A 25,452-nucleotide genomic window follows, 5' to 3' on the forward strand; every position below is an offset into this window, starting at 1 on the left:
GAAGCAAATCTGATTAAGTGAAATAACAGATAAGCTTGTATTTTGTAATAAGAAAAATGTATTTCTTATAGTTAATTGGAAGATTAAAAAGTTTCTCATAAATGGAACCAACATTTCATAATAAACTAATTCAGAACAAATCCACCAGTACAAACTAAAACACTGCCATGAGAGCAATGTGGTTGTATCTAGCAAAATTACACGGGCAATTGCCCTTTGACAGAGGAATCCTACTTCTTTGACTCAAAGATGCAGTGGCAAAAATACAAAAGAACACATAGTACTACTAGAAATTATAAGGGAATGGAAACAACTCAAATGTTGATCAGTAGGGATCTAGTTGAATAAATCATAATACATTCTTAAATACTATATGCTTCTAAAAGAATTGAGAAATACCTGTATATTGCAACAGAAAAGTTTCTCAATTTTTATTCTTTATCACAACCACACCTGCTTGAAATTTTAATATCAGATATATATATATTATTTATGTACTATGGCTCTTTGGAGGGCCACAACCACTATAATATCATTTTTTTTCACCTTTTGAAAGCCAATTTTTGCCCTCTTAGGGTGGTATCTTTGATACTACATGCTGTTAAGAGCATGGTACAATAACCCGGGTATCCTGTAAAGTGAATATAGTAAGGTGGAGAAAAGCACGAACAGTGTGCTAATGCTCATCCAAGATGGGGCAGACAGACAGATGGACAAATAGATATAAACTAAAACTTTTTTAGAATAGTGATTTATGTCAGGAGATAGGATGGAGAAGGAAGGGGACCAGGATTGATGCAAAATTTCTCTAAATATCCTTTGTTTATAAATTTGACTTTGGAACCATGTCATTGTTTAACATAATTAAACCATAGTTTAACATAGTTATAAAACATCATTACATTAAAAAAAATCAACATTTACAAACCAAAGGCAGGGCTGAGGGAGTAGCAAAAGCGGTAGAGCACCTGCCTAGCAAGAATGAAGCCCTGAGTTCAAACTCCATACCGCCAAAAAAAAATATATATAGCATACTGTTGCTGTACTTTTATTCCCCCTAGGGAATAAAAGCTTGCTATGAGGCGCTCCACTGCTTGAGCCACACCTCCAGCACACATTGCTAATTCTGAGTAATTTATGTATATTGTGTGACAAAACAAATGAGGATTATGTTGGTGTTGTTAGGAACCACAATTTTTAGACTGTTCAAAAGGAGAAATGTAAGAATGAAGAAGTAAAAACTACTGGGCATGGTGGTGTACTTCTATAATCCCAGCAACTCAGGAGGCAGAGATAAGGAGGATTATGGTTCGAGGCTAGCCCAGTAAGGTCAGTGAGACTCTATCATAAACAAACTAAAGCAAAAAGGCCTGGGGACATGGCTTAAGTGTTAAGAGTGCTTGCCTAGCAAGCCCAAGTCCAAGGGAAGGAAGGAGGGAGGGAGGCAGATTGCAGGTCTTACAGATCTTAGACAAAAAGGTATTATATAGGTACGCTGTCATGGCATAAAATAAGAAAATTATCAAATGAATTCTCATTGAATCATGTCAAAGACTCAAGAATGAACCAGCAGAATTTCCTAGAAAAGACAGGATAATGTGAGCATCAACAAAAATAAACCCAGAAAAATACTTACAACTTCAAATGCATATAAACCAATGTATTTATAATAATTTTTAAAAAGAAACTTTCCTAGCTACTTGGGAGGTGATAGGAAGGATCCCATTTCAAGGCCATCCTGGGCAAAAAGCTTGAGAGACTCTATTTAACCAATGGCTGGGTGAGGTGGTGCATACCTGTCTGGGATCAGCTACAGCAGGGAAGCACAAATAGAAGTGCCATCCAGGGCATGGGTATACAAGACTCTATCTTAAAAATACCCAATGCAAAAAGGGTTGGTGGAGTTGTTCAAGTGGTAGAGCACCTGCCTAACAAGTGTGAGGCCAAGTTAAACCCCTGGTACAACAAAACTAACAAAAACCCATCAGTGATCTTTGGAGGATGATAGATTGCCAGTTCATTATTTTGAAAACTGCTAAATAAAGGAAAAGAATCTAGCATTTATCCTGCCTATTCTTGTAAGAGTTGTCCTTCAGGGTAACCAAATACATTTGACTCTTAAAAGATTACAATAGTATTCTTCCCTACCCAAATCTGTACTTTTTGACTCCTCTAAAACTCAACTATTTGCCAGAAGTCTTACTAATAATACAGTTAACTAGAACATATTTTGTATGTTGCATGTATTATAGATGATAAAAAAAAAGGGAGTACCACAAGAGAGTACTTTTTATTGTGACAGGCAATTTACTGAAGAGGCAACTGCTCACGAGAAGGTGATTAGTGTCACAGAGTGTTTTAAGTAGAAGCACTTGAACTCACTGCAATAGCAACAGGAGATGGCTAAAGAATTTTTACAGTGGAGTATGTACTAGTTCATTTTATGAATTTATGATTGAATACTCTATCTTTACATTTGTTTGCATTTCTCACAACTGTGAATGGCACCATGAAAAATCTGTGTAAGTTTTGACAAAATTTTAACTTTTTATAAATAGATTTGTGTGTTTTAAGGTAGTAAATGGTAAAGTAGACTTATCTACATAAATGTTTGTGCACTCATGACATATTTAACTTTTTCTAAAATGTTTCAATATTACTAGGCCACAAAGTTTAAGTTTTCTCAAATTGTCACAAATCTCAAAAAAAAAAAAATCCACTTGTAAATGCACCCACATGATTCAAATCCATGTTGTTCAAGAGTCAACTGTAATTATTATGAGAGGATAATGAATTTATAGAAATATACCAGTTAATAAATGCAGAAAGTTATTCAGAATTAGAGCATAATGATTTGTAACCTATATTGAATGACAAATTCAGGCAATGATTATCAAGTGGGCTTTCACCATAAAAAAGAGACAACCAGGTACATGCTTCTTGATCGAAATAACTACTACCTATTAGGTACTCTTGCCAAAACAACAAAATCTAATCAAGCCTTTAAATCTAACTACTTATTATAGAAGATATATGCAAAACGTGGGGGTGAGGTGAGCAAAATCCAGACTGAAAACTTGACAACCCAATTTCTTCTGTAAGTATTTTGAAAGGGAGCAAACATATCAAAAGATACTTGAGAAATATCAACTGATTACACTATATAGGTATTATTTGGATATTATATTCCAACAAATACACTGAAAAAGAATTGTGAGACAAGCAGGGAAATTTAGACACTGACTAGTTATCTGAAAATATGAAAAGGGCTGGTAGTGCAGTGGTAGAACACTTGCCTAGCATGTGCAAGACCCTGAGTTTAATCCCCAGAACTCCAAGAAAACAAAAAAAAAAAAAGAAAGTATGTGTGCCATCTACAATGTAATGGCCATACACATGAAAAGTTTTATATTTAATCTATATTAACCTCTCCATTACTTTCTTAAGCCTGTATAGTCAAAAACTAATGAATGCAGTTCTGCTTTGCAGCATTTGTTTATTCCCATTATAAAATTTAGTCATCATGGTTGGTTTCAAGAGATCATTAATCAAGAAAATCTTAAGAGAATCTGGCCTACTTAAGAGACTTTTTTATACACTCAGCAACTTCTAAGCTTTTTATAATTCACTTATAAACCAATTAGCTTATTCCTCTTGCATTTTTCAATCTTTAACCTACCTTCTACTAAGTTTTGCTTAAGGTATAAATTCTACATAGCTTGTCTCTGTGATTTTCCAACAGGTCATAATAAACAAGTTTTGATATTCAGGATGTGAAGGTTGTTTAGGACCATAATTACAGTGCATTGCTTTCTTCAAAACCATAGTTGGTTACAAAACAGCAAACCCAACAGAATTAGGCTAATAAAAATTACTGGATTTATATATTTTTAACAAATAAAGCTTTGTTAAAGACAAAAAAAGAAAGTATGAATGATATTACAGCTTTTAAAAACTTCTTTCAAAAACACATAGTAAAATATTTACGGATAAAACAAAATGATGTTTGGGATTTTTTTAAAATAATTCTTGAGTATGAGGAAGGGTACAAATAAAACAAAGCTGGCCATGAGTTGATAACTCATAAGTGATATCCTATTTTCTACAACTCTCTTCATATTATTTCCCTTATATTTTGTGTATATTTTATTTTTCAATATTAAGTCAAAGAAAAAACAGCAATGAGGTAGGATATCAATTTATATATAACTTTGATATTGCTTGCTCCTCAAGTAAGTTTTATAGAGAACACAGATTCTCTTTCAATGGAGATTATAAGTCAACGTTCAGGTATGTATGTTACCTCTTGGGTACGAACAGCCTTCAACAAATTGCTGCAAAGAATTATGGTGGCAAGTCCATATGATTGCATCTACTGATATTTTGGCACCGAAATAATAACATTCTATCATTTCAGCATAACATCTCAAATGTAAGATTCTAATTTATCTCAGATGTTGTCTTAAATAACAAAGTTTCAATTTTATGCATTCTTAAATTCTGATAATAAAGCACAGATACAAACCTCAATACAAACATCAAATAGTATTTATTATGTAATCACAGGTATCTGATTACATACACACACATACAATCTCATATATTTGTCTAAACAAATTCTTATACACAAACTGCAGAACTATAATGTTTGAGAGATTCACCTATTCATCCTTGCTCTAATTGTTCCTTTTATATTCTTGATCACTTTGACAATAGATGCAACAATAGCCTGTGCATTATTAACATTATTAAAAGCACTTAATAATACGCAAATCTTCTAACAGTTAACTTTAAATGTAGCATAATAATCACATAAAGTAATTTAAGAGTGGTAACAGAAATCTACTAAAATGACAGGTAACTAAATTATCACTTTCTGAAAAAAATCACTTAAATCCAAAATCCAGATAAATAAATTGGAACAAATACAACACTTACACATGCATCAATTCTGGATTTTCTACTAAACTGTGTGTTCAATGCAGTAACATTGTGCTTCTTTTTTTTCATTTTTTGGGCAGTACTCAAGTTTGAACTCAAGGCCTAACACTTGCTGAGCAGGTGCTCTACGGCTTGAGCCACTCCACCAGCCCTTTTTTTGTGCGTTGAGTAAACTTGAGATACTGTTTGCCATTTGCCTAGGATGGCCTCTGACCTCTGCCTCTCAAGTAGCTAGGATTATAAATTTGAGCTACTGGCACCCCGCCACATTGTGCTCTTTTTGTCAGAGAAACTTACATATCAATAAACTCTACAGTAATTCTGCTTTTATCAAGTGGCAGAATTTTTGATTTCTTGGTCCCAAAGTATACAATGTGTGTGTTTTCTTAGTATAATATTTGAAATCTAAAAGTATCATAAAAATGATACTTTCTCATCCCAAAGTATACAATGTGTGTGTTTTCTTAGTATAATATTTGAAATCTAAATTACAGAAAGTTATACAGGATTTTAGGATCAAATAATACATTGAGTACCTTTTGATGAATTAATAATAAAAATCCCTTAAGTAGAAACTCAAGATGGCCTCTAACGAAACCACAATTAGCTGGAACCAATAATTAACTCTCAATATTTCCCACTTTAAAAAAAAAAAAAAGAAAGAAAAGAAAAGAGCCAGGCATTGTGGTAGTGCAGCCTATACTCCCAGCAACTTGGAGGCAGAGGCAGGAGGATCCTGAGTTTGAAGATAGCCCAGGCAATTAATGAGACCCTACCTCAAAATTTAAAAAGGGGGCTGTGGACATAGCTCAAATGGTAGAGTAGTTAGCCTAGCAAGTACAAGACCTGCAGGTTATCAACATTCAAATGTATCAGGCCCATATTGAGACTTCTACATTGTATCTATGTAAGTATTTAAACTTCATTAACCTTAGCAATGCTTTTAGTTAAATTAGTGTACAGCACAAACAATACATATTTCAGTGATTATTTTTATTGCAATAGAAGACTTTCATTTCATGAGTAATAGTTAAAAATATTTATCTCCCAATAATTAAAACTGCCCAATTCTGCAACAATTTGAGCAGTAAAATCATTAAATTTCTTTAAAATTACATAACTAACAAATATACAAAAGAGCTATAATTATGAATTACATAATGAGCCAAATTTTCCCACTGTGTAAAATTACTCTTCAGGCTTGGAAGAGGTGATCAAACTTTGGGATTTTTTACATTCATATCAGATGCACTGTATTTCTTTGAAAAGAAAGAGGAAGATGCTTTGGTTAAAGCTTTTGTTTTAAAATCAACAAATTTATATTGGAAGATGTTAGCACTTTAATTGCAAGTCCTGACAAAGTAGAATGTCAAATGGTAATTATAATACAGGCTTCTCAATTCTGGTGCACATTAGAATCTCTCAGAGAACTTTTAAAAAAAAGTACTGATACCCAGGTCTTATCCTCTAGGAAGCCTATCTTAATTGGTTTTGTGGGGTGTGGCAAGCCTTTTTAAAAAGCTCTTCTCAAAGGTTCCTATGTAGCACAAAGGATCCAAATGAATTCTTATGTTTCCAAATAAAATTAATTAATGGTTAGTAACCATTAAATATAAATGGTTAAAATTACCATAATCCAATTATTACATTTTATTGCTGTTTTTGTTTTGCGGCAGTAGAGATCAAACCCTTGTACATGATAGATAAGCACTCTACCACTGACTACATCCCCAGTCCATAATCCAATGATTATGGAAAGAAAAAAGGTAAGAAAGAAAAAGAATGGTACAAAGTGTCAAAATAGATTCCAAAAATGATATATTACGATTTGTGTGGCATAGTTCTTGTCCAAGACATTTATCAATAGAAGGATTTTGAAAAACACAAGTGACAACAAAATATGGTAGAATGTTGTAAGATTTCCTAAGAGAGTATAAACAAAGAGTTCTGGGAATTCAGAAGTCACAAAACAAAGTTTATACAGAAAATAATTTCAAAGTCAAAAGGTACAGAAAGGGACAGAGCTCACTCCTATCTATAATCCTAAGTAGTCTGTAATCCTAGCTACTCAGGAGCTGGAGATATGGACAACTGTGGTTCGAGTGACTCTGGGCAAAAAGTTAGTAAAACCCCACCACAACCAACAGCTGGGCATGCTGGTGTGTGCCTATCATACCAGCTAAGTAGGAAGCATAAATAGAAGGATCACAGTCTAGGTTGGCCTCACGTAAAAACCTAAGACCCTACCTCAAAAATAACTAAGTCAAAACAGGGCTGGAGCCATGCTCAAGAGGTAGAATGCCTACCTAGCAAGTATGAGGCCCTGAGTTCAACCCCCACTACCATCAAAAGGCAGTTAGATGGATGGATGGATGGATAGATAGATAGATAGAAAGATCTATGTATATGTATCTGTATGTATGCCTTATTTACTACCACGAATTAGAAGAAATATGTTAACAGTGCACAAAAAATAATACATAAAACTATTCAAATTCTTTTTTAAAAATAGAACTTTGCATTTGTGGTAACTTAACTACTGGGAGATTTTGATATAAAATTTCCCTTTAAAATCAATAGAAAGAGTACTATAGACAAAAGCAAAACTTGGGACTAATATCTGTAAAACAGAAAGATGATTAACAATTTAAATCCTTACAGTCCTTTGGCTATTCTAAGAAAAAAGGCCTTTATGCTTTTCTAAGACATGCCCCATTAAAATAAATAAAATTTGAACATTGGGGGAAAAAAAAAAAAAGCACGTGAAATTCAAGTTGAACACCTCTTATTCCCTACTGGGAGAACATAAACATTTTAATAACCTAAGGAGAACACAGTTCATACCACTTATGCTTATAGTAGACAAAAAACCTATAATATAATTTTTCCTGATTGATTAGATAAAAATATAAAGGATCCGAAATGAAGTCATGTTTCCAAATAAAATGAAATGGCCTTAAAAATATTTGTGAAGCTATACAAGTAATGCTGATGTTTAACAACATTATAGCAAAAGGAAATAAGGAAGTAAATCATCAAATAGAATTTAACACAAAAAACAAAAACACTCGGCTACAAAAAATCCAGTTCTAACTTCTTCAACTATGAGTCAGTATTCTTCCTTAATTAGAAAAATATTTTTAGAGTACTTTTATTTTTGAAAATTACTTGCATGTGGAAATGTTTATCTGAAGTTAGATACTCAGGTTCTGATATACCAAACTTTTATATAAGTACGCCATAACAGAACTGACATTAATAGGCAGCCTTACAAAACGTTTTACACGAAGAATTAACAATCTTTACATGTGTAGATTCTAAAGAAAATGGTAATATCTGAGCAAAATGTAAAAATGTAGAACACTAGAACACCTGAAAGTCTTTATTTTTAAATTATATACATATACATGTATATATAATTTTTTATTCTTCTTTTTCTGTTCTGGGGTTTGAACCCAGGGTCACATGAATGCTAGGCAAGGGTCTTCCACTAAGTTATACCTCCAGCCCTTAAAAATATTACACGTTTTAATGAATATTTTGTCTTCTGAGTTAAGGTAAAAACTAAAAAAGTAAAGTTGAAAATAAAAGGGCTGAGGATGTAGCTCAGTGTTAGAGCACTTGCCCAGCATGACAAAGCCCTGCATTTGATCTCTAGCACCTATAGGAATGAATGAATGAATAAATAAATAAAAGAAACTTGAGTTCAGAATAAATACAAGTTTATAACATTTTCATTCTGTAGTCCATTAAATCATAAATTGGTAATAAATATTCAACACTGCTCTTAAATTTTTTCCAGATAGCTTTGGAAAAAATCTCAATATCAATATTATCTCATCAATATTATTGATCACAAAATTCTGAGTCAAGGAAAATAAGCTTAACTAAACTGCATGAGTTTAGGGGTAGAAATTAGAACAGGTTTAGAATTTGCGTTTAACAAGCAAGCATTCAATCTTTGATTCTATTTCTCAGTCTGTTCTATCCAGAAGATACTGGCTCCAATATTCATCAACACTCATTTTTTATATATTAAGTGACCAGTGAAAATCATAGCTTCTGTTATTATAGAAGCCTATTTTCCTAAAGTAATAACAAAACTGATTAATATTTAAAAATACAAATTTAAAAGAGATTAAGATTTAAGATTCAAGAGTTGAAAGGGAAATTAGAAATCACTTGCTACTCTGGGCTCCATGTTGGGGAATCCAAAGTAGGCTTCAAAGAACCATAAATTATCCAAAACTAATTGTAAAATTCATGAATAGGTATATTTTTATGGAAAGAATTTCAAACAATAGCTTTGAATGGATTCTCAAAGAGATTAAGAGAATCAAAACTTCTGCAACCATCTAAATCTGGCTTAGATTCCTCCTGTAAAGTTAGAGTTTCAAACTAACCTGCAGATTCATCATCATACTGCATTGCACTGTATCATAACTGCCCAGGCATGTATCTGTCCTCTCTACTGGTCAAATACATTGAAGAAACTATTGGTAGAATTTGTCTGCTGTGTTCATGACTATGTATCTAGTATTCTTTCTGGTACTCAACATGTAATAAGTGCTCAACTGCCATTTCTTAAATGAATGAATGAATCAACCAATTAATAAAATTTGGCCCAAGTTAAAAAGTACTTTTTAAATAAATATTTCAATTATATAAATTTAGTCAATATAAATTTGAAGCTAATTTTCCCAGAACATATTAAGTATCTATTAAGTTATAGAGCCACATCTTCTATAAAACTTATCTGTAGTAACTTTGTAATGTAAGGTTTGGATGAGGTTCCAGAAGATAGGAACCTTTACAAGAACACTGAACACTTGCTTAACTGAATGAAACTATATGACTTGCAACTGATCTATAAAGTAAGTACTTTAAAATGACTTCACATTAAATATCTTAAACTGTAATGTTAAAAGATATTTTTATGTGTAATATTGAAATCAAATCATAAGCTTTTCTCTGTTATTGTTGGTTTTTGTGGTAATAGTACTCAAACCCAGGGCCTCTTGCATGCCAGGCAGGTACTCTACCACTGAGGTATAGCCCCCGCCCTCCTTTTTCTTTTCTTTTCTTTTTTTGTAAAGGTATTTTTGAAGTAAGAACTTAGAAGAAGCTGGGCCTTTCCCATTACCATGTTATAAACAGATTGAAAATCAGAAATAAATCTTAATAATTATTCAATTTGAAACCTATTAAAAAGCTGTTTAAATTAATTAAAAATATACTACCATTAACTTCTCTACTTTGATCTACCATCTTGACACAAAATTTCAACATTTTCAAAATGTTATTTTAAAAGTTGTGACTGGTCTTATATTTATTTTATCTCCTAGAAAGTTTAATTTTGCTATTCTATTGAATCTCTGTAAATATTATTTCTTATAGTTTTTGTTTTGCTAATACTGAAATATCAGAATAACATTATTAAGCAGCTCAATCTGAAGAAAAATTGTACATTTTACTTTGAATACATCTATGATTTTAACATTAAATACTAATATTTATCCTTTAAGTTTTTCTAACATTATTGCTAATGGCTTACTTAATAGACATACCGGAAACTGTGAATGCCCTGCAGTTCCTGCTGTAGAACCTCTTGCGTTGTTGCTATTAAATCCAATGCTCCAACAAATTCAGAAGTAGATAATAACACCTGTACTGTAGGCTGAGTTTGGTGTACAGTGGCCATTAACTTCAGTTTATTGTATACTTTAACACAATTATTTCTGGTAAGTCCCAGTCTTAAAATATGTAGTGATCCTTCACACATTACTTTATCAATCTGTGCAATTTTATCACGAAGCATTTTTACAGCCTGGGAAGTTTTCTTGAGGTAGTCCTGCAATTCATGTTGAGAGGTCATTGCATGAAAAAATGCTTCTGAACGTAGAGAGATCTGGTGAGCAATGTTTACTTCCACAATATCCAAATAGTGGCTCAGCTTAAAAGAGAAGGGAAAAAAAATCATGCGACTATTATAAGCATACCTTCCCCTTGACTTTTCTGAAAATCATAAGATTTCTACATGTATTTTACATTTCAATGCATGAACTGTTTGATTATGGGGAAAGGAGATGAAGGATGTAGCCCAAAAACTATCAGTGTAAGAAAAAAAGAGTAGAATAGAAAGTAGTTCTTCCTCTGTTCCTGTCATTACTACCCTCTAAATGCAAGAGTGTAAGAGTAACCCACAACTGTCTCGGATAACAGTTCTACTTATACAAGTTTATAAACCTGAGACAGAGTTATCTCCCTGGCTCCCACCAACATTGCACACACATTTCCCTAAGTAGATGATTGTACTTTCCATTTATTGGCCTCTTCCTTCTGGGTTCTAGGTATAGGTACTTTATATACATCTTAGCTTTTCTAATTTTAACAACCTTAGGATACAAGTATAATTATTCTCATTTTACAAATGAGAAAACCTGACACATTAGATAACTTGAGTAAAACTGTGTGGTTAGCAAGTGGCAAAACTAAAATGTGAACCCAGGTCTCAGACTCAAAAACTGAAGTTCTTCCTACTATCCTATGCTATTTCAAAAATGTCAGACAGATTGGTGGTTCAGTCACAAATTAGAGAAAACACTAGAATTCATTTGGATCTTTTCTTCAAGGCTGCTTATTCATTTATAACATTTTTATTTTCAATGTATTGTCTTCTTAAAACACTGACAAATGCCTTAAGCAATTAGCTCACGTGTATCTTAACACTACCAAGATTATTTTTTATTTTTTGGCAGTACTGGGGTTTAAACTCAAGGCCTTGTACTTGCTATGCAGGTACTTTACCACTTAAGCCATGACTCAGCCCTTTTTTGTTGGTGTTTTTGAACAGGTCTGGCCTCGGGCCACGATCCTCCTATCCAAGCCTTTAGAAAGCAGCTAGGATTACAAGAGTGAGCCACCATGCCTGGCCCCAAGATTAAATCTTATGTATTAGGCATGCTTTCTAAATTTCAAATCTGGATTTCTGAGACTTAATTTGTCTTTTCTACCTTTCTAACTGCATATGCCTTTTTTGACTACATTGTCTTTCAATTTCTCTCCCATTTTCTTTTAGATTTTTTTTTAACCTACAGCTCAGACTTCAGAGTATCTCTGAATATCTTATAATATTAAAGGGTTAATGTATTTTCAACATTTATTATTTTAATGATTAGAAGACATTATTTGGTCATGAATAGTGTTTTCTTAAAAACACTCATATCTTCAACATTCTACTAATCTACTATAAAATGTAATGAGTTACAAACAAGAACTTGTCCTGTATCTTCAATACAGCTGTTCATTTATTTACCTAAAAAGCAACATGGGGATAAATGTAGTAGGTAGACTGCAAGCTGAAGTATACACAATTGTCAAAATGAGGATCTTTGCCAAATATAAATCAATGACATCATTAATTCCCCACACCTAACCACCAGTGCTGAGCATGGAACCCAGGATTTCATACCTATTAGGCTTGCTCTATCACTGAGTTACATTCCCAGACCTGCTTTTTCTTTTTCTCTTTCTGCATTCGTCTGGTCTCAGCCTCCTGAATGCTGGGAATACAGGTGTGGACCACCATACCCCATTTATATAAGACTTTCTTAATGAAGACACAGTATGGTGATCTGCATTCCAATGCAAACTCCTTATCACATCACAAACCAGCACTCTGGGTAGCACAAAATATGGTATGAATTTCTTGCTTTCTTTAAAACTAGAAAGATAAACCAGCTATTGTCCATCATAATAGGAGCTTCAAAGTACTGTCTTAGAATTCTGTCTTTCATTCCTATTCTAACTACAAAACAGAATGAAAAGGAGTCAGAAAGTAAATATAGCCAACCTAACTGTGTAACTTAAAATTTTTTTGTATTTGTTTGGGTTTTTTTTTTGCAATACTGGGGATTGAACTCAGGGCCTTGTGCTTACTAGGCAAGAGCTCTATCATTTGAGCCACTAAGCCAGCCCAAGAAATTTTTTTAATGCATTATTTTAGATACTTTAAACATTCAGACTGAGAAAAGTATTTCATTTGAATTTCAAAGGTTTTTGGAATCCATCACTATTCTATTGATCTATTTTTTTCAAAGGTATAGTATTTCCATAAATTATTTCCTATTAAAATAATATGAAGGAAAAAAATTCAAAGTATTTCTAAAAGCATTTGCATAGATTGATGAAACTATTGCTGGCTCTTATTTTCTTTTTTTTAAAAAGAGGGAGGGAGGAAGGGAAGGAGGAAGGAGAGAAACCTCAAAAGAATTAGAACTTACTAAGTAACTAAATCTGAACTCACACAAGTAGTACCACTTAACCAGAATAGTTTTCTACACTGAAAAAGTCAAAGAGAATTACCTTTTCTTGAAGCAACTTTGAGGAAGCTGCATCACGATTTCCTTTTCCACCAGCAGTATTAAAATGAGACCATGGTAAAACTGAATTGAAAGTTAAGGAATCGTCCAAGGCAAAATCTGGTTTCATAAAAATCTGTTAAAAAGAATGCATTTTCCCCAAATTAGATAAGCATTTTCTCTATATAATTAGCCCTTCTAACATTATAAGGACATTAAACAAAAATCAACTGAGATCTTGAGTATGAACAGTAAAAGCAAGTGGTAATGATCTGAGCTATTTTCACAAAAAAATCTGGATCAGAACACTGTACAAATAATGTAAACTTGGTGAACCAAGTTTGAAATGCTCATAAAAGATAAAAAATGCTTTTTGCTTTTACCAGTGGCTATGATCATTCTATTACTATATGAACTCACTAAAAGTCCTACCAGGCACGTGACAAAGGGAGTTACCATATTAATCCTAAAATTTCAATATTGTTTCCAACTGATAAGTTTTTTTAAATGTCAAAAATTAATTCCTGACTTATATTTCTGTTTTCTCCGGTTCAAAAACCCTTCAAAATTAGTTTTTAGAATAAGCCCACACTAAAATTTAAAACTAAAACATTAATTTTTATGAAGAGATGTTCCTTTTCCCTTACATACCACATTGAGCTAGTCAATAAGACACACCTATTATACTTCTTAAAAATTGATTGAATCCCCTCTCTATAACTCCTCAGCATTCATCAGTTCAATTCTTCATTTTTCTGGCATATAGTAAATAGCTACCCCCTCCCTAAAACAAGGAATGCCTTGTAATGCTGTCAGAGGTACCATTTTAAAATGTCAAATTTAACTGTAAGAACTTCCCTGTTTAAAACTCTCCAAGCATTCCCATGACCCACAGAGCAAACAATTTAGAATACCTCTTTGTATCTTGTCATTCCCTTTCACTATTTACATATTACATTCTAGCAGTACTCAATTATCTCCCATACCTTCCATTGCCTCAGAGTTGCTAGGCAAGTGCTCTACCACTTGAGACATGCCCCCAGCCTTTTTTGCTTTTGTTTACTTTTCAGATAGCATCTTGTGCTTCTGTCTGGAGCTGGCTTCAGACCTTGATCCTTCTCTACCTCCACCTCACAAGTAGCTGGGATTACAGGCATAAACCAGTTCATCTGGCGCCTTCTGCATCTTCTTATGCATAAGTTATCTTTACATGTCCCTTATCCTAGAATGCCCTTTTTTGCCTATCTTCCTGGAGAACATGACCCAATCAAAAGGGTAAATAGGTCTCTATGTATGACACAGAGAATAATCACTCCCCAACCTCTCAACACAAGTATATCATGTATACTTGTTTATCTCATACTCCATAAATTAATTATCTATATGCACATCTCTTCCTGGAGACCACCAAAGTTGGATTTATTAATCCAACTGTATCCCTATTAATTAATCACTGTATCCCTAGCACCTAGCCACAGGTCCTAAGACCTGAGTTAATCAATTGATTTATTAATGTCTATACTATATGTTATTTATGAACTTGTTTTAAACTAGTATGAATATGATAGGGAAACTCTAACTAGGAGCAGAACATTTTCTAATTCCTGACTTAGTATTATAATTAAAAGTACTAATTAATTCAATAAATATCTACTAATTATTTCTTGCACAAGGCACGTAGGGGGAAACAAAAATTACTACACAGATCCTAATCTCAAGGATTTTTCAGTTCAAGGAATATGCTAAAATATGTATATGGTTGACCCTCTGTATCTTTGGGTTCCACATGAGCAGATTCAACCAAGGATCAAAATTATTTGAAAAAAAAATTGCATCTATTTTTCCTTGTCACTATTCCCTAAACAATACAGCATTAACAACTCTGAACAGATTTACATTGTTTTAGTTATTCTAAGTAATCTAGAGATACATATTTAAAATTTAAAGGAGAATTGTGCAGGTTATATGCAATATATAAGAGACTTAGGCATTGGTAAATTTTGGTGTCCTTGATGGTATCCTGGAACCAGTTGTGGATATCAGAGGCAAGCATACAAATATCCTGAAAGGAGCCAGGCCCCCAACAAAAAAAGTGACAAGTATCTTAGAGGGGTAGGATTGTCCTAGGCATAAATGTTATGGGAATTTAGCAAAGGGGCTAGTTATATTCAGTTGAGAAGGATAAGAAAGTACATGTGCAGAGTATTATAAAGGATTAAATATGGAAAGATGGAGAAAAAGTTTTCCAGGCTGAGGGAAGAGCGCAAGTAAAGCATGAAGCCAGCAAAGAACAGTTTGACTGAAGTAGTAGATGTATAAAGGTTAGTAGGCAAAAGTTAGAAGCATGACTATGATGAAAGCAAATTATGAAGAATTTTAAGTGTCAGGGTTTGATTTTATTTTGTAGGAGTCAAAGAGGTTTAAAAATGATCTCCCACTTCACCTTTCTGTCTCTTTCTCATCCTAAAGAGCAATTGTCATAGATCTCAAAGAGATAAAGAAATGAACTATTTTCCCAGAAAAGAATCTATCTGTTAAACAAGTCTACAACACTTTTCATGCAAAGAAAGTATCTCTTAATTATTTGAAGAGCTAGGAAAATGAATAAAATTCTCTTTTAGAATAGAGAAACCTGTATAAATATATTTGTAGTTTTCATTGATGAGGAACAGACTGATACAAAAAAGAAAGAGTACACAACATAAACAATTTTTGTCAACTGAATTTTTTTTCATTTTGAAGAGAGAGAAAGGAGAAGAGGGATACAACAAAGCACTAGAAGAGGTAAAGTGGCCTAAGTGTCAAAAAATAGCCAAATGAAAGCTTTATAAGGCCAAATAAAAGACCAAATATTAAAAAGCAGTATTCTCATTTTTAAGCTTTGTTACCTTAGGTACTTGCTCCAGATCTGTCCTGGATTTATCTATGATAAAAAAAGGAAAAGGGAAAATACAATCTTTTAAACTTGTTTTCATTTTACCTCAATAAAATATATTTTGACAGAATCAATATTGCACTGGGTCACAACCACGTAACTACTTACTTAGGTTTCTTTCTTCATCAAGTATCCCTCAGTCCACCTACCATCTGCCTACTGCAGGCAAATCTCTGAATAAGATGTGTTTCAAATAATTTTAATTAACTGTTTAGCATCAATAAAACAACTAAACACATTTCAAGTTTTTTTGATGCTCTCTTAAAAGTTTTGGTAAAATTAGTATGTTGTGCTATATAGTATTAGAAAATGAATTAATTGTAAACATACTTTTTATTATTCAAAATACCCATCACATCCAGAATTTCTTATGATCAAAGATACTTTTCTATATCATTAATTTTCTTCTCAGACATATTAGCTTGTATTATCTACAAACTTAAAAATGAACCTTCTTTACCTTCATCCTGCCAATCCAATCTCAGATGAAATACCCCTTTCTATTCCAAAACTAACCTTTCTGTACTTGGATTCCATTTCCTACCTCTTCCGTGAGCTTGCTTCACTGATTATCTCACCTCCCTCCCTATCATCAACCTCTTCCCTTCTACTAATGTTCTTCTCTTTGCATATAAATATGCTTGGTTCTCTCTCATTTACAAACAGAGAAATAGCAACAAAAAAAGATAAAACCTAGGGCTAGGACTGGGTTGAAGCAAGGGAATCACATCAGGTACAAAATCTATGAAGAACTCAGCCTCACGGTTATGCAAGTGCCTCTCTTGCCTCATTGAGTCCTGGCCTTGAAAACACCTTCCTCCACTCTGTTCTCTCCAGTTACTCCCTCATCTCAAATCTTCAAGTCATATCCCTACTAGTAGTCTGCATTTCTTTCTCTTGTACTCACTCCTTAATATGTAGAATTGAGGTTTCTATGTCTGCTCCAGTCTAAATGCTCTCCCTAAGATCCCCTAACTGCCAAATCTTAGGAGATGTCTCAGTGTGCAAACTGATCTATCCCTCAAGTATTAGACATTGTAGATTAATCATTCTTACTTCTCTGAAACTGTTTCTTTTCTAAGATAGAATTCTCTCCAGGTTGACTCTCCTGTCCCTCTGACCATTTTTTTTAGTCTCCTTAACAAATATCTCATCTTGTCTGCCCCTTAAATGTGGTAGCTTCCTAGTGTCCTAGTATCAGTCCTTTCCTTCTCACTATTCACAACCTCACTGGGTAATCCCAGTTGTGTCCTTGCATTCAACTATTACACTATTGTCTAGGATACTGTCTCTGATAATGTCCATCCACCATACCTACATTTCAGTTTATATTTCCTAAGCTCTAAATTGCCAACCAGACATGTCCTTAACTGCAAATCTGCAATTAAACTAGCCTCCATTTCTTCCCAAATTTCTCCTCCTACAATGAACTGTACCTCTTACCTAAGTCCAAGGAAGAAATCTGGCAGTCATCCTTAAATCATTTTTCTTACTACCAAACACTAACTGGCCATCGAAAGCTGTGCCTAGATTTCTGAGGGATCTGATTCTAATTTCCTCTCCAGTTCAACTCTTATTTGGACCACGTCATTTCTCACTTAACACTGCAGTAACCTCCAACTGTTTCCTTGCCTCCAGTCTTACTATCATCTGTAAATTCATGATTCATATCTGTTTCCACAGTGAATGCATAATTACAAATCTGATCGTGTGTGCCTACAAGTATTTTGTAGCTCTATATTGCCCTTAGAAAAAGTAAATTTTCTGAGCATGGTCTTCAGACCCCTGCCTATTGCTTCAGCTTCATCTCTTATTCCAAGTACAGTCAACATACTAGACTCTTGCAACTCTTTAAACATGCTATGTTCTCTCTTTACTTTATGGCAGTGTAGAAACTCTTCCTTTTCCCTGGGAATAAATAAATATTCCAAAGAAATACATAGTGCAAATTAAACACATGAATGTTTCACACTAACTACTCATGTAATCATCATCAACTCTGGGAAGCCTTCTAAAGCAGAATTACAAATGTATGTACAACCTTACTATCCAGACCTTACTATTTAATATACAGTGCTGCAATTATTGGTTTATTTCTTTAGCCTTACTCAAAAGATAATCAGCTGCTTCAGAACAGACACTATTTCTTATTCATCTATTCTTTAAACAATAAACAAAATACCAAGCACCAAGATATTAAATATTTGACAAACTGAAGGGTTACACTACTGTCAGACCCATGATTTTTCTCTTACAAGCTTTTAGAAAGATTATGATATTAGGCTACAAAAATTATACTAGAAATAAGGGCTGGGATGTAACTCAGTAGTAGAGTGCTTGCTAAGCATGTATAAAGCCCTGGTTTCAATCTCTAGCACTGTGGAAAACAAAATGCCAACCAAAAAGCTAGAAATAAAAATTAAAGATATGACAGGAAACAATGGTCCAAAATTAAGATTTATTCATTAATATTCATGCTATGCTTTATTATCTACAAATAACACATATTCATACCATGAGTATGTAAAAGAGTCCTGTCAAATGTATCCTTAGGAGGACAAATATTCTTGCATCTCTCATGAATCTTCTCTCTCTAAGAAAAAGACAGTTAAATAATGTGATCAATGCTCTGTAGAAATAGGAGTACTCAAAGCATCAAATTATTTCAAAACAGAATTTTAAAATAAACCAAATTAGTTCTACAATTTTAACATGAAATCACTACCTTCCTGAACTTGAATACCAAGAACAAGTCTGATTTATAAGCCAAATACCACTGTGAAGGATTGGGGATGTAGCTCAGTGGTAGAGTTATTTGCCTGGCATGTGCAAGGCCCTGGGTTAGATCCCCAACACAAAAATAGAATATATACCTGTATTTACTTCCTCATATGCAATTATAATAAAATCTCCATATATAGAATGAAGAGGAAAAGTAACTGGAAAATCTTTATTTACACAACAGAAATGATTTAATTTTTTTAAATCAAGGAAGTAAATCTAAAAACCTATGTATACAAGATAGAAAGATATTAATTACTGCCACTTTCTCTTTGAGTCAAAAAGAAAAAAATCTCACTCTAGTTTATAATTGGGATTAAATAGCCACTGACAACATTGTTATCTTTTCAGAGATGCCACTGAAAGGACACCTGGGAAAGTAGAGTCTGATGACAAGAAAACACTTGGCTACCAGTGTTCAGAGTTAAGGTAGCAATTTTGTCAGTTGCTACAGGACTGCTTTCCAAAGAGGCTACACCATTTTGTACTTTACCAAGAATGAATGACAGTTCCTATTGCTCCATATCCTTACTAACATCTGATACTGTCAGTTTTTGAGCTTTTTGCCATTCTAATAGATATGTAGTGGCATCTCGTTGTTCAGATTTGCCATTTGTAGGGTCTATACAAAAAATGTGATAGAATCAGATAGTCTGTACAGTATAAATGCCATATTCAGCCTATTTCCAAACAATAAAAAGAGAAAGTAACCAAGTAAAATAAAATCAGCTAAATTCAAATTAGGCTTGCAAATGAAAAAGTACTGAAAGGAATAGTTATAAAAATATAAATACAGTGCTGGGATGTGGCTCAAGTGGTAAAGTGCTTTCCCAGCATCCTCAATGCCCTGTGCTCAATCCCTAGTACTGTGTGTATGTGTGTGTGTGTGTGTGTGTGTGTGTTTATGTATATGTACTGAGCTGAACATGGTGGTACATGTCCATAATCTCAGCTACTCAGGAGGCTGACACAGGAGGACTGCTTAAGCCCAGGAGTTTGAAACTAGTCAGGGCAACACAATGAGACATATATAGGGCTGGTGGAATGGCACAAGTGGTAGAGTGCCTGCCTAGCAAGTGTGAGGCCATGAGTTCAAACCCCAGTACCACCAAAAAAAAGCAAAAAAATGCACGCACGCACACACACACACACATAGCTCTTCTATGTTGATAAACATACATACCTTCCCTGTACCATTTGATCTAAAAAAAAAAAAAAGGCTAAAATGGTTACTAAAATTATATTGATAGTAGCCATCACTAACAATCAAAAAATGAATAATAGGTCATCTCAAACTTAGCACTGTAGTCCATTCTTGCTCTTAAACCCAAAGCAATGTACTGATTATGTCTGGATATAGACATAAACTACCTGCTAGAGCTAAGATGTTCTATTAAATTGTCTGTGGTAAATCAGAGACATACAAACAGTTCTACTCTGCTAATTTCTTAAATCTCACAAATCATTTGGCTTTATAAGCCTAATAGAACCATTTTTGCCTTGGTTGGAGTAGGGTTCATATTGAAACTTAGCACTAATAGGATTGTGTAATTCTAAAAAATTGCTACAATAAATGAGAAACATATCTAAGGAAAAATCATAATCCAAGACAGTAGAATTTGTATAAACAAATAAGAATATAATAGATTCATCAAGGATTACTGGTCAATTTAGGGAAAAACAATCTTCTACCAAGGCAATTCCTGAAAGGGACTGATAGCTGAGGGCTGTCTTATTCACAGCGCTCCTAATGGTGAGGGGTCCCAGAGGGAAATCTAGGCAGTGCATGACAGTGACAGACAGAAAAGCAATACTTCCTACAATACTTGGTGTATGTAGTAACTGAATAAACTTTTGTTTAATAGAGGAATATACATGTTTTGTTTTTCAAATTGTCACTTTTTTCCCAACAGAAAAACAAAATGTGATTATTATTAAAGCTCTTACAGATAAAAAGGAAGGGAAAGAAGCACTTATTGGTCAAAAATCTACAATAAATTAAACTAAAATATTTCTATTACTTTTGATCTGACTATAACTAATTTCAAGATTAGATATTACCTGAGAGATTTCCTGTTGATATGCTGTAAAATGTTCCTTGTTGATCTGTGGGAGGTAGAATGAAGGTATGACTTCGGTGTCCACAAAGTCTAATCCCCATGTTTTTGTGAAGAAGTCAGATTCTCTTTTTGCTAATCTAGGATCATTTAATGCTGCTGGGAGATTTACTTTGGAATGATATACAGTCCATCTATGTTGATCTGTAACTAGAGATGGGGCAACACATAAACTATTTGAATCACCTGTAAAAAGCAAACAAGAGAACTCTATGAAATTGGTTTTATGTCTGCAAGGGTATCCAGAAAAGTAAAAATGCTTATATTTAACACAAACCAACCAAACTCTCTCATCCATAATAAATTAATAAAAATCAATCTGATTAATCTTCATCTTCAAACCTCAATTGTCAAAGGGATGAAAAACACGTACAAGATAAAGAATACGCAAAATATGAATGTTTTAAATTGTCAGGTGGGGTGGATGTAAAAAAAAAACAAAACTTTCCATTAATTTCCATTAATTCATTTTTTTAATGTACAATTTCTCTTTTTCAAAAATTGAAAATACCACAGTTTTTTAAGAGGTAAGACTTTTCTCTGTTATATTAGAGCAGGCACTACTAATTCAAATAACCTTTATTTAGTTTATAATCAGGTAATATAATGTTGCTGTGGCATTTAACCACAGAGGAAAGATGAATAATCTGTTAACTGTCATTATTTACAGTTTTTTTCCTATAAAGTCACTGTGAACAACTAACCAGCAAATACTAAATTAGTGCTCTTAGGAGAACGAAAGAATTAGATTTTTGTGAGCCTCTGGCACAATACTGTCATCAACTGATAAAATACAGAGGCTTATTTTATGTATGTTTCTATTAAAGGACATTTATTCATTCTATATCACTGATCATAAACATCGAACCCATGGCTAATAGCACCATAACCCGTGCCTGAATGAAGCTTATTTTACACGTGTACTTTCTACACGTGTATTTTCTCCATGAGGCACATCACTACTTTCCTGTGTTTAGCAATACCAGACAGCACTTCAGCACTATCCTTGACAGTTATTTTAAATAGCAAAGCATCAACAAAAAAGCACAAAAATGCAAAATATGTGGCACTAAACAGCCTGCAAAAAGAACTCTTTGTTTACAATATGAGATCTGAAACAAAAAAAAGCAGAGCACTATCTTGTGCAACCAAAGCTGGGAACATGGTATGGGTCAGGTGACTCAAATTTTTCATTTCTTGGCATATATCTGCTAATGGCCACAAAACTACCATAAGAACCCAGTTATGGTGACACACACCTGTCTCAGCAATTGGGAGACCAAGGAAGGAGGATCATAAATTCAAGGGCAGCCTCATCTACATAGTGAAACACTGTCTTTAAAAAAAAAAAAAAGGGAGGGAGGGAAGGGAAGAAAGTAGGAAGGGAAGAAGGAAGGAAGGAAGGAAGGGAGAAAAGGAGGGAGGGAGGGGGAGGGAGGGAAGAGGAAGGAAGGAAGGAAAGAAGGAAGGAAGGCAAAAAGTATTGATTTGGGGGCTACAAATCAATTTTAGAGAGCAGGAATATTTGCAAATACAGAATCTTCAAATAATGAAGTCTGACTATACTATATGTTTTAACCAAATAGCTTTCAATCTTTTGTCTTATGTAACTTCTTTTATGGAAATGTATGAAAAGAACTGTATTTCAATTTCTCAAACAGTTTATTTATACATTACTTATCTATTTTTAACATCGTAAATTTACTCTTTTAAGGAAAGTTTATGAAACCTGACTACTCATTTAAAGATAATGCAAATCATCAGAAAAACCCTAAAATAAAAATAAAGCATTACCTGTGGGTTCCTTGGGACACACATCTGGCAGTGACTGCACAGGTCGAGTGTGTTTTGCTGGATCTACCTCTTTTTTAAAGAAAACATCACTGCTGCTTCCTTGAGGCACTGGTGAAGAACTGTGGCTTGAAGCCATTGCATAAAATCACCACTCAACTAAAAGCAAGTAAGAAACAAATAATAATTAAGACACTTCATACAAACCAAAATCTATCCATAGGTATTATGAACATCACAAATTTTTCTTTCAAAACCAGAGATTTTTTTCAAAATCCCTCAAAGTGTAAATATGCAATTTGAATATTTGATGTTAATTATAAAGGTTGTTCATATTATTTAATTTGCTAAGGAGGCTATTTGTTTTTGTTTTGAAAAAAATCTCCTCCAAGGTGAAACAACCTTAGTCTTTTATACAAAGTACAAATAGATACAAATCCTGTATCCTGTATATTAAAAATGAGAACACTCCATCAAACAGATATGCAGTAATGACGCACTATAGCAAAATGGTTAAGTGCTTAAGTTGTTGAAGTCTACCTGGCAGGGTTCATAACCCACCATCACTCGCCAGCAGTATAACCATGAGGAAATTTACTTAACCTTTCTGTGAAATGAAGTGAAAAAAGATCATACCTCATAGACATCTTCTTTTTTTTGGGGGGGGAGGCAGGTGGCAGTACTGCGGTTTTTTAATTCAGGGCCTCACGGGTGCTAGGCAGGCACTCTTACCACTTGAGCTACTCCGCCAACCCTGTTTTGTATTGGGTATATTTTGACATAAGGTCTGGAGAACTATTTGTTCAAGTAGGCTTTGAACAGTGATCCTTCTGATTTCTGCCTCCTGAGTAGCTAGTATTACAGGGGTGAGTAGCTAGGATTACAGTGGCAAGTCACCACCAGATTCCTCATAAGCATCTGCTAAGAATTATGGGAATACATATGTAAAACATTTTAAAGAATGCCTGCCTAAAAGTTAGTGTTTACAGATGTTAGTTATTATCGTTATAACTATTTTTACTATGTGACTGCCACATAGTAATATAATGATTATAAAATCATTAATTATAAAAGAAGTGGTGTTCTTTAAGGAATTTACAATTCCATTAAGCAATCAAAACAAATATATATAAGTAAAACACAGGCTAACCTATGTTTATGTGTGTGTGTATTTTGTATATATTATGCATTTGTGTGTTTGTTTATTGGTAGTACTGGGGTTTGAACTCATCAGGGATTCTTCATGCTTGCTAGGCAGGTGCTTCAACACTTGCGACAAACATTTAGTATTTTTGTTTTGATATAGAATCTCACTTTTTGCCCAGAACCTCAAACCTCCTATTTTACGCTTCCTGCAGTAGTTGCTATCCTGGGATGACAGGCCCATACCACTGCTTCCAGCCACTGGTTGAGATGTGGCCTCACAAACTATTTGCCTAGCTGGCCTCAAACCACAATCATCCCAAGTAACTAGGATTTGAGATGTGAGTCACCATGCTCGGCTTGTTTGTACTTTTTAATAAGCACTGAAAGAATTTGTGGGGCAAAACAACATAGTATGGGCTACAGTATCAGATAAGACTTTATAAATGAAGCAATACTAAAACAATACAGAAGAATATGGATTATTTCAGTATTTTATTAATGAAAACTTCAGAGATCACCTAAAGTCCTCTCACAGTAGAGATAAGTACAACAAGGTCCAGAAAAATTATGTGCTTTGTGAAGTTCTTCTTTAAAAAGTCAAGTTAGGAAATCTGGTGAAAAGAAAAATAAGAGTAGGAAAAAAGGAGCAGAGCTACAAAGCTAGGACCCATGGCAAACAGCTCATTTACTCTAACTTTTTTCAAGCTTTCTAAAAAGTTAAGAATTACATTTCTTAGATTTCCTTGCATATCCATCTCAGTACTTTCAATGCAAAGGAAACATAACTTGTTAGATATGAAAAAAGCTGCTAGGGAAATACAGACTATAGCCTGCACCAATGGTTCATGCCTATAATCCTAGCTACTTGGGAGCTGAGATTGGGAGGATCGCAGTTTAAGGCCAGCCTGGTCAAACACTTTGCAAGACCCCATCTCCAAAATAACTAAGCAAAACAGATTGGAGGTGTGGTTCAAGCAGTAGAGCACCTGCTTTGCAAGTACAAAGCCCTGAGTTCAAACCCCAGTACCACCAAAATAAACAGATAGATAGATAGATATAGATATAGATATCCATATCTATATCTATCCATAGTCATGGAGTCTACATTTACAGACCTACCTGCTATAAATCTTTCATTTTACAGGAAAAAAAGTAAAATAAGAGAACAAGGTTTAAAGAACCACATGAATAAACAATCAGACAAATTGAGAACATGAGAAGTTCTACAAGAAAACTGGCCTGGTAATTTAGTCATTTTATCAAGGTAGGAAATTATTCTAGACTAAAATAAAGAGGCAACAATTAAAGGTAATTTGTTAGCTTGACTGAATTCCACTTTAAAAAGAAAAAAAACTGGCTTTAATATATTCTCTAAGCAACT

The 25,452-nt window shown here is 33.8% G+C and overlaps 1 protein-coding gene across 6 annotated transcripts in view; it reads right to left on the bottom strand.

The window, feature by feature from the left end:
- Vps54 (VPS54 subunit of GARP complex) overlaps positions 1-25,452 on the bottom strand; it is an 85,248-nt gene that overhangs the window by 44,329 nt on the left and 15,467 nt on the right. For 4 of the 6 annotated variants that reach the window (XR_012439709.1, XM_020161694.2, XM_074049848.1 and 1 more), the window contains 6 exons: positions 22,929-23,084; positions 21,079-21,320; positions 18,751-18,829; positions 16,190-16,224; positions 13,306-13,437; positions 10,509-10,894 (listed from right to left, as the gene is read on the bottom strand). Coding sequence is in view for 5 of the 6 variants with exons in the window: in XM_020161694.2 (XP_020017283.1) it covers positions 10,509-10,894; positions 13,306-13,437; positions 16,190-16,224; positions 18,751-18,829; positions 21,079-21,320; positions 22,929-23,064 (1,010 nt within the window). In the remaining variant the exon portion in view is untranslated. Of the gene's footprint in view, positions 1-10,508; positions 10,895-13,305; positions 13,438-16,189; positions 16,225-18,750; positions 18,830-19,510; positions 19,640-21,078; positions 21,321-22,928; positions 23,085-25,452 lie in introns of those variants that run through there. The other 2 variants (XM_020161696.2, XM_074049849.1) reach the window with 2 other exon arrangements.

The sequence above is a fragment of the Castor canadensis genome, chromosome 12 (assembly GCF_047511655.1).
Source record: "Castor canadensis chromosome 12, mCasCan1.hap1v2, whole genome shotgun sequence".
Taxonomy (NCBI): Eukaryota; Metazoa; Chordata; class Mammalia; order Rodentia; family Castoridae; genus Castor; species Castor canadensis.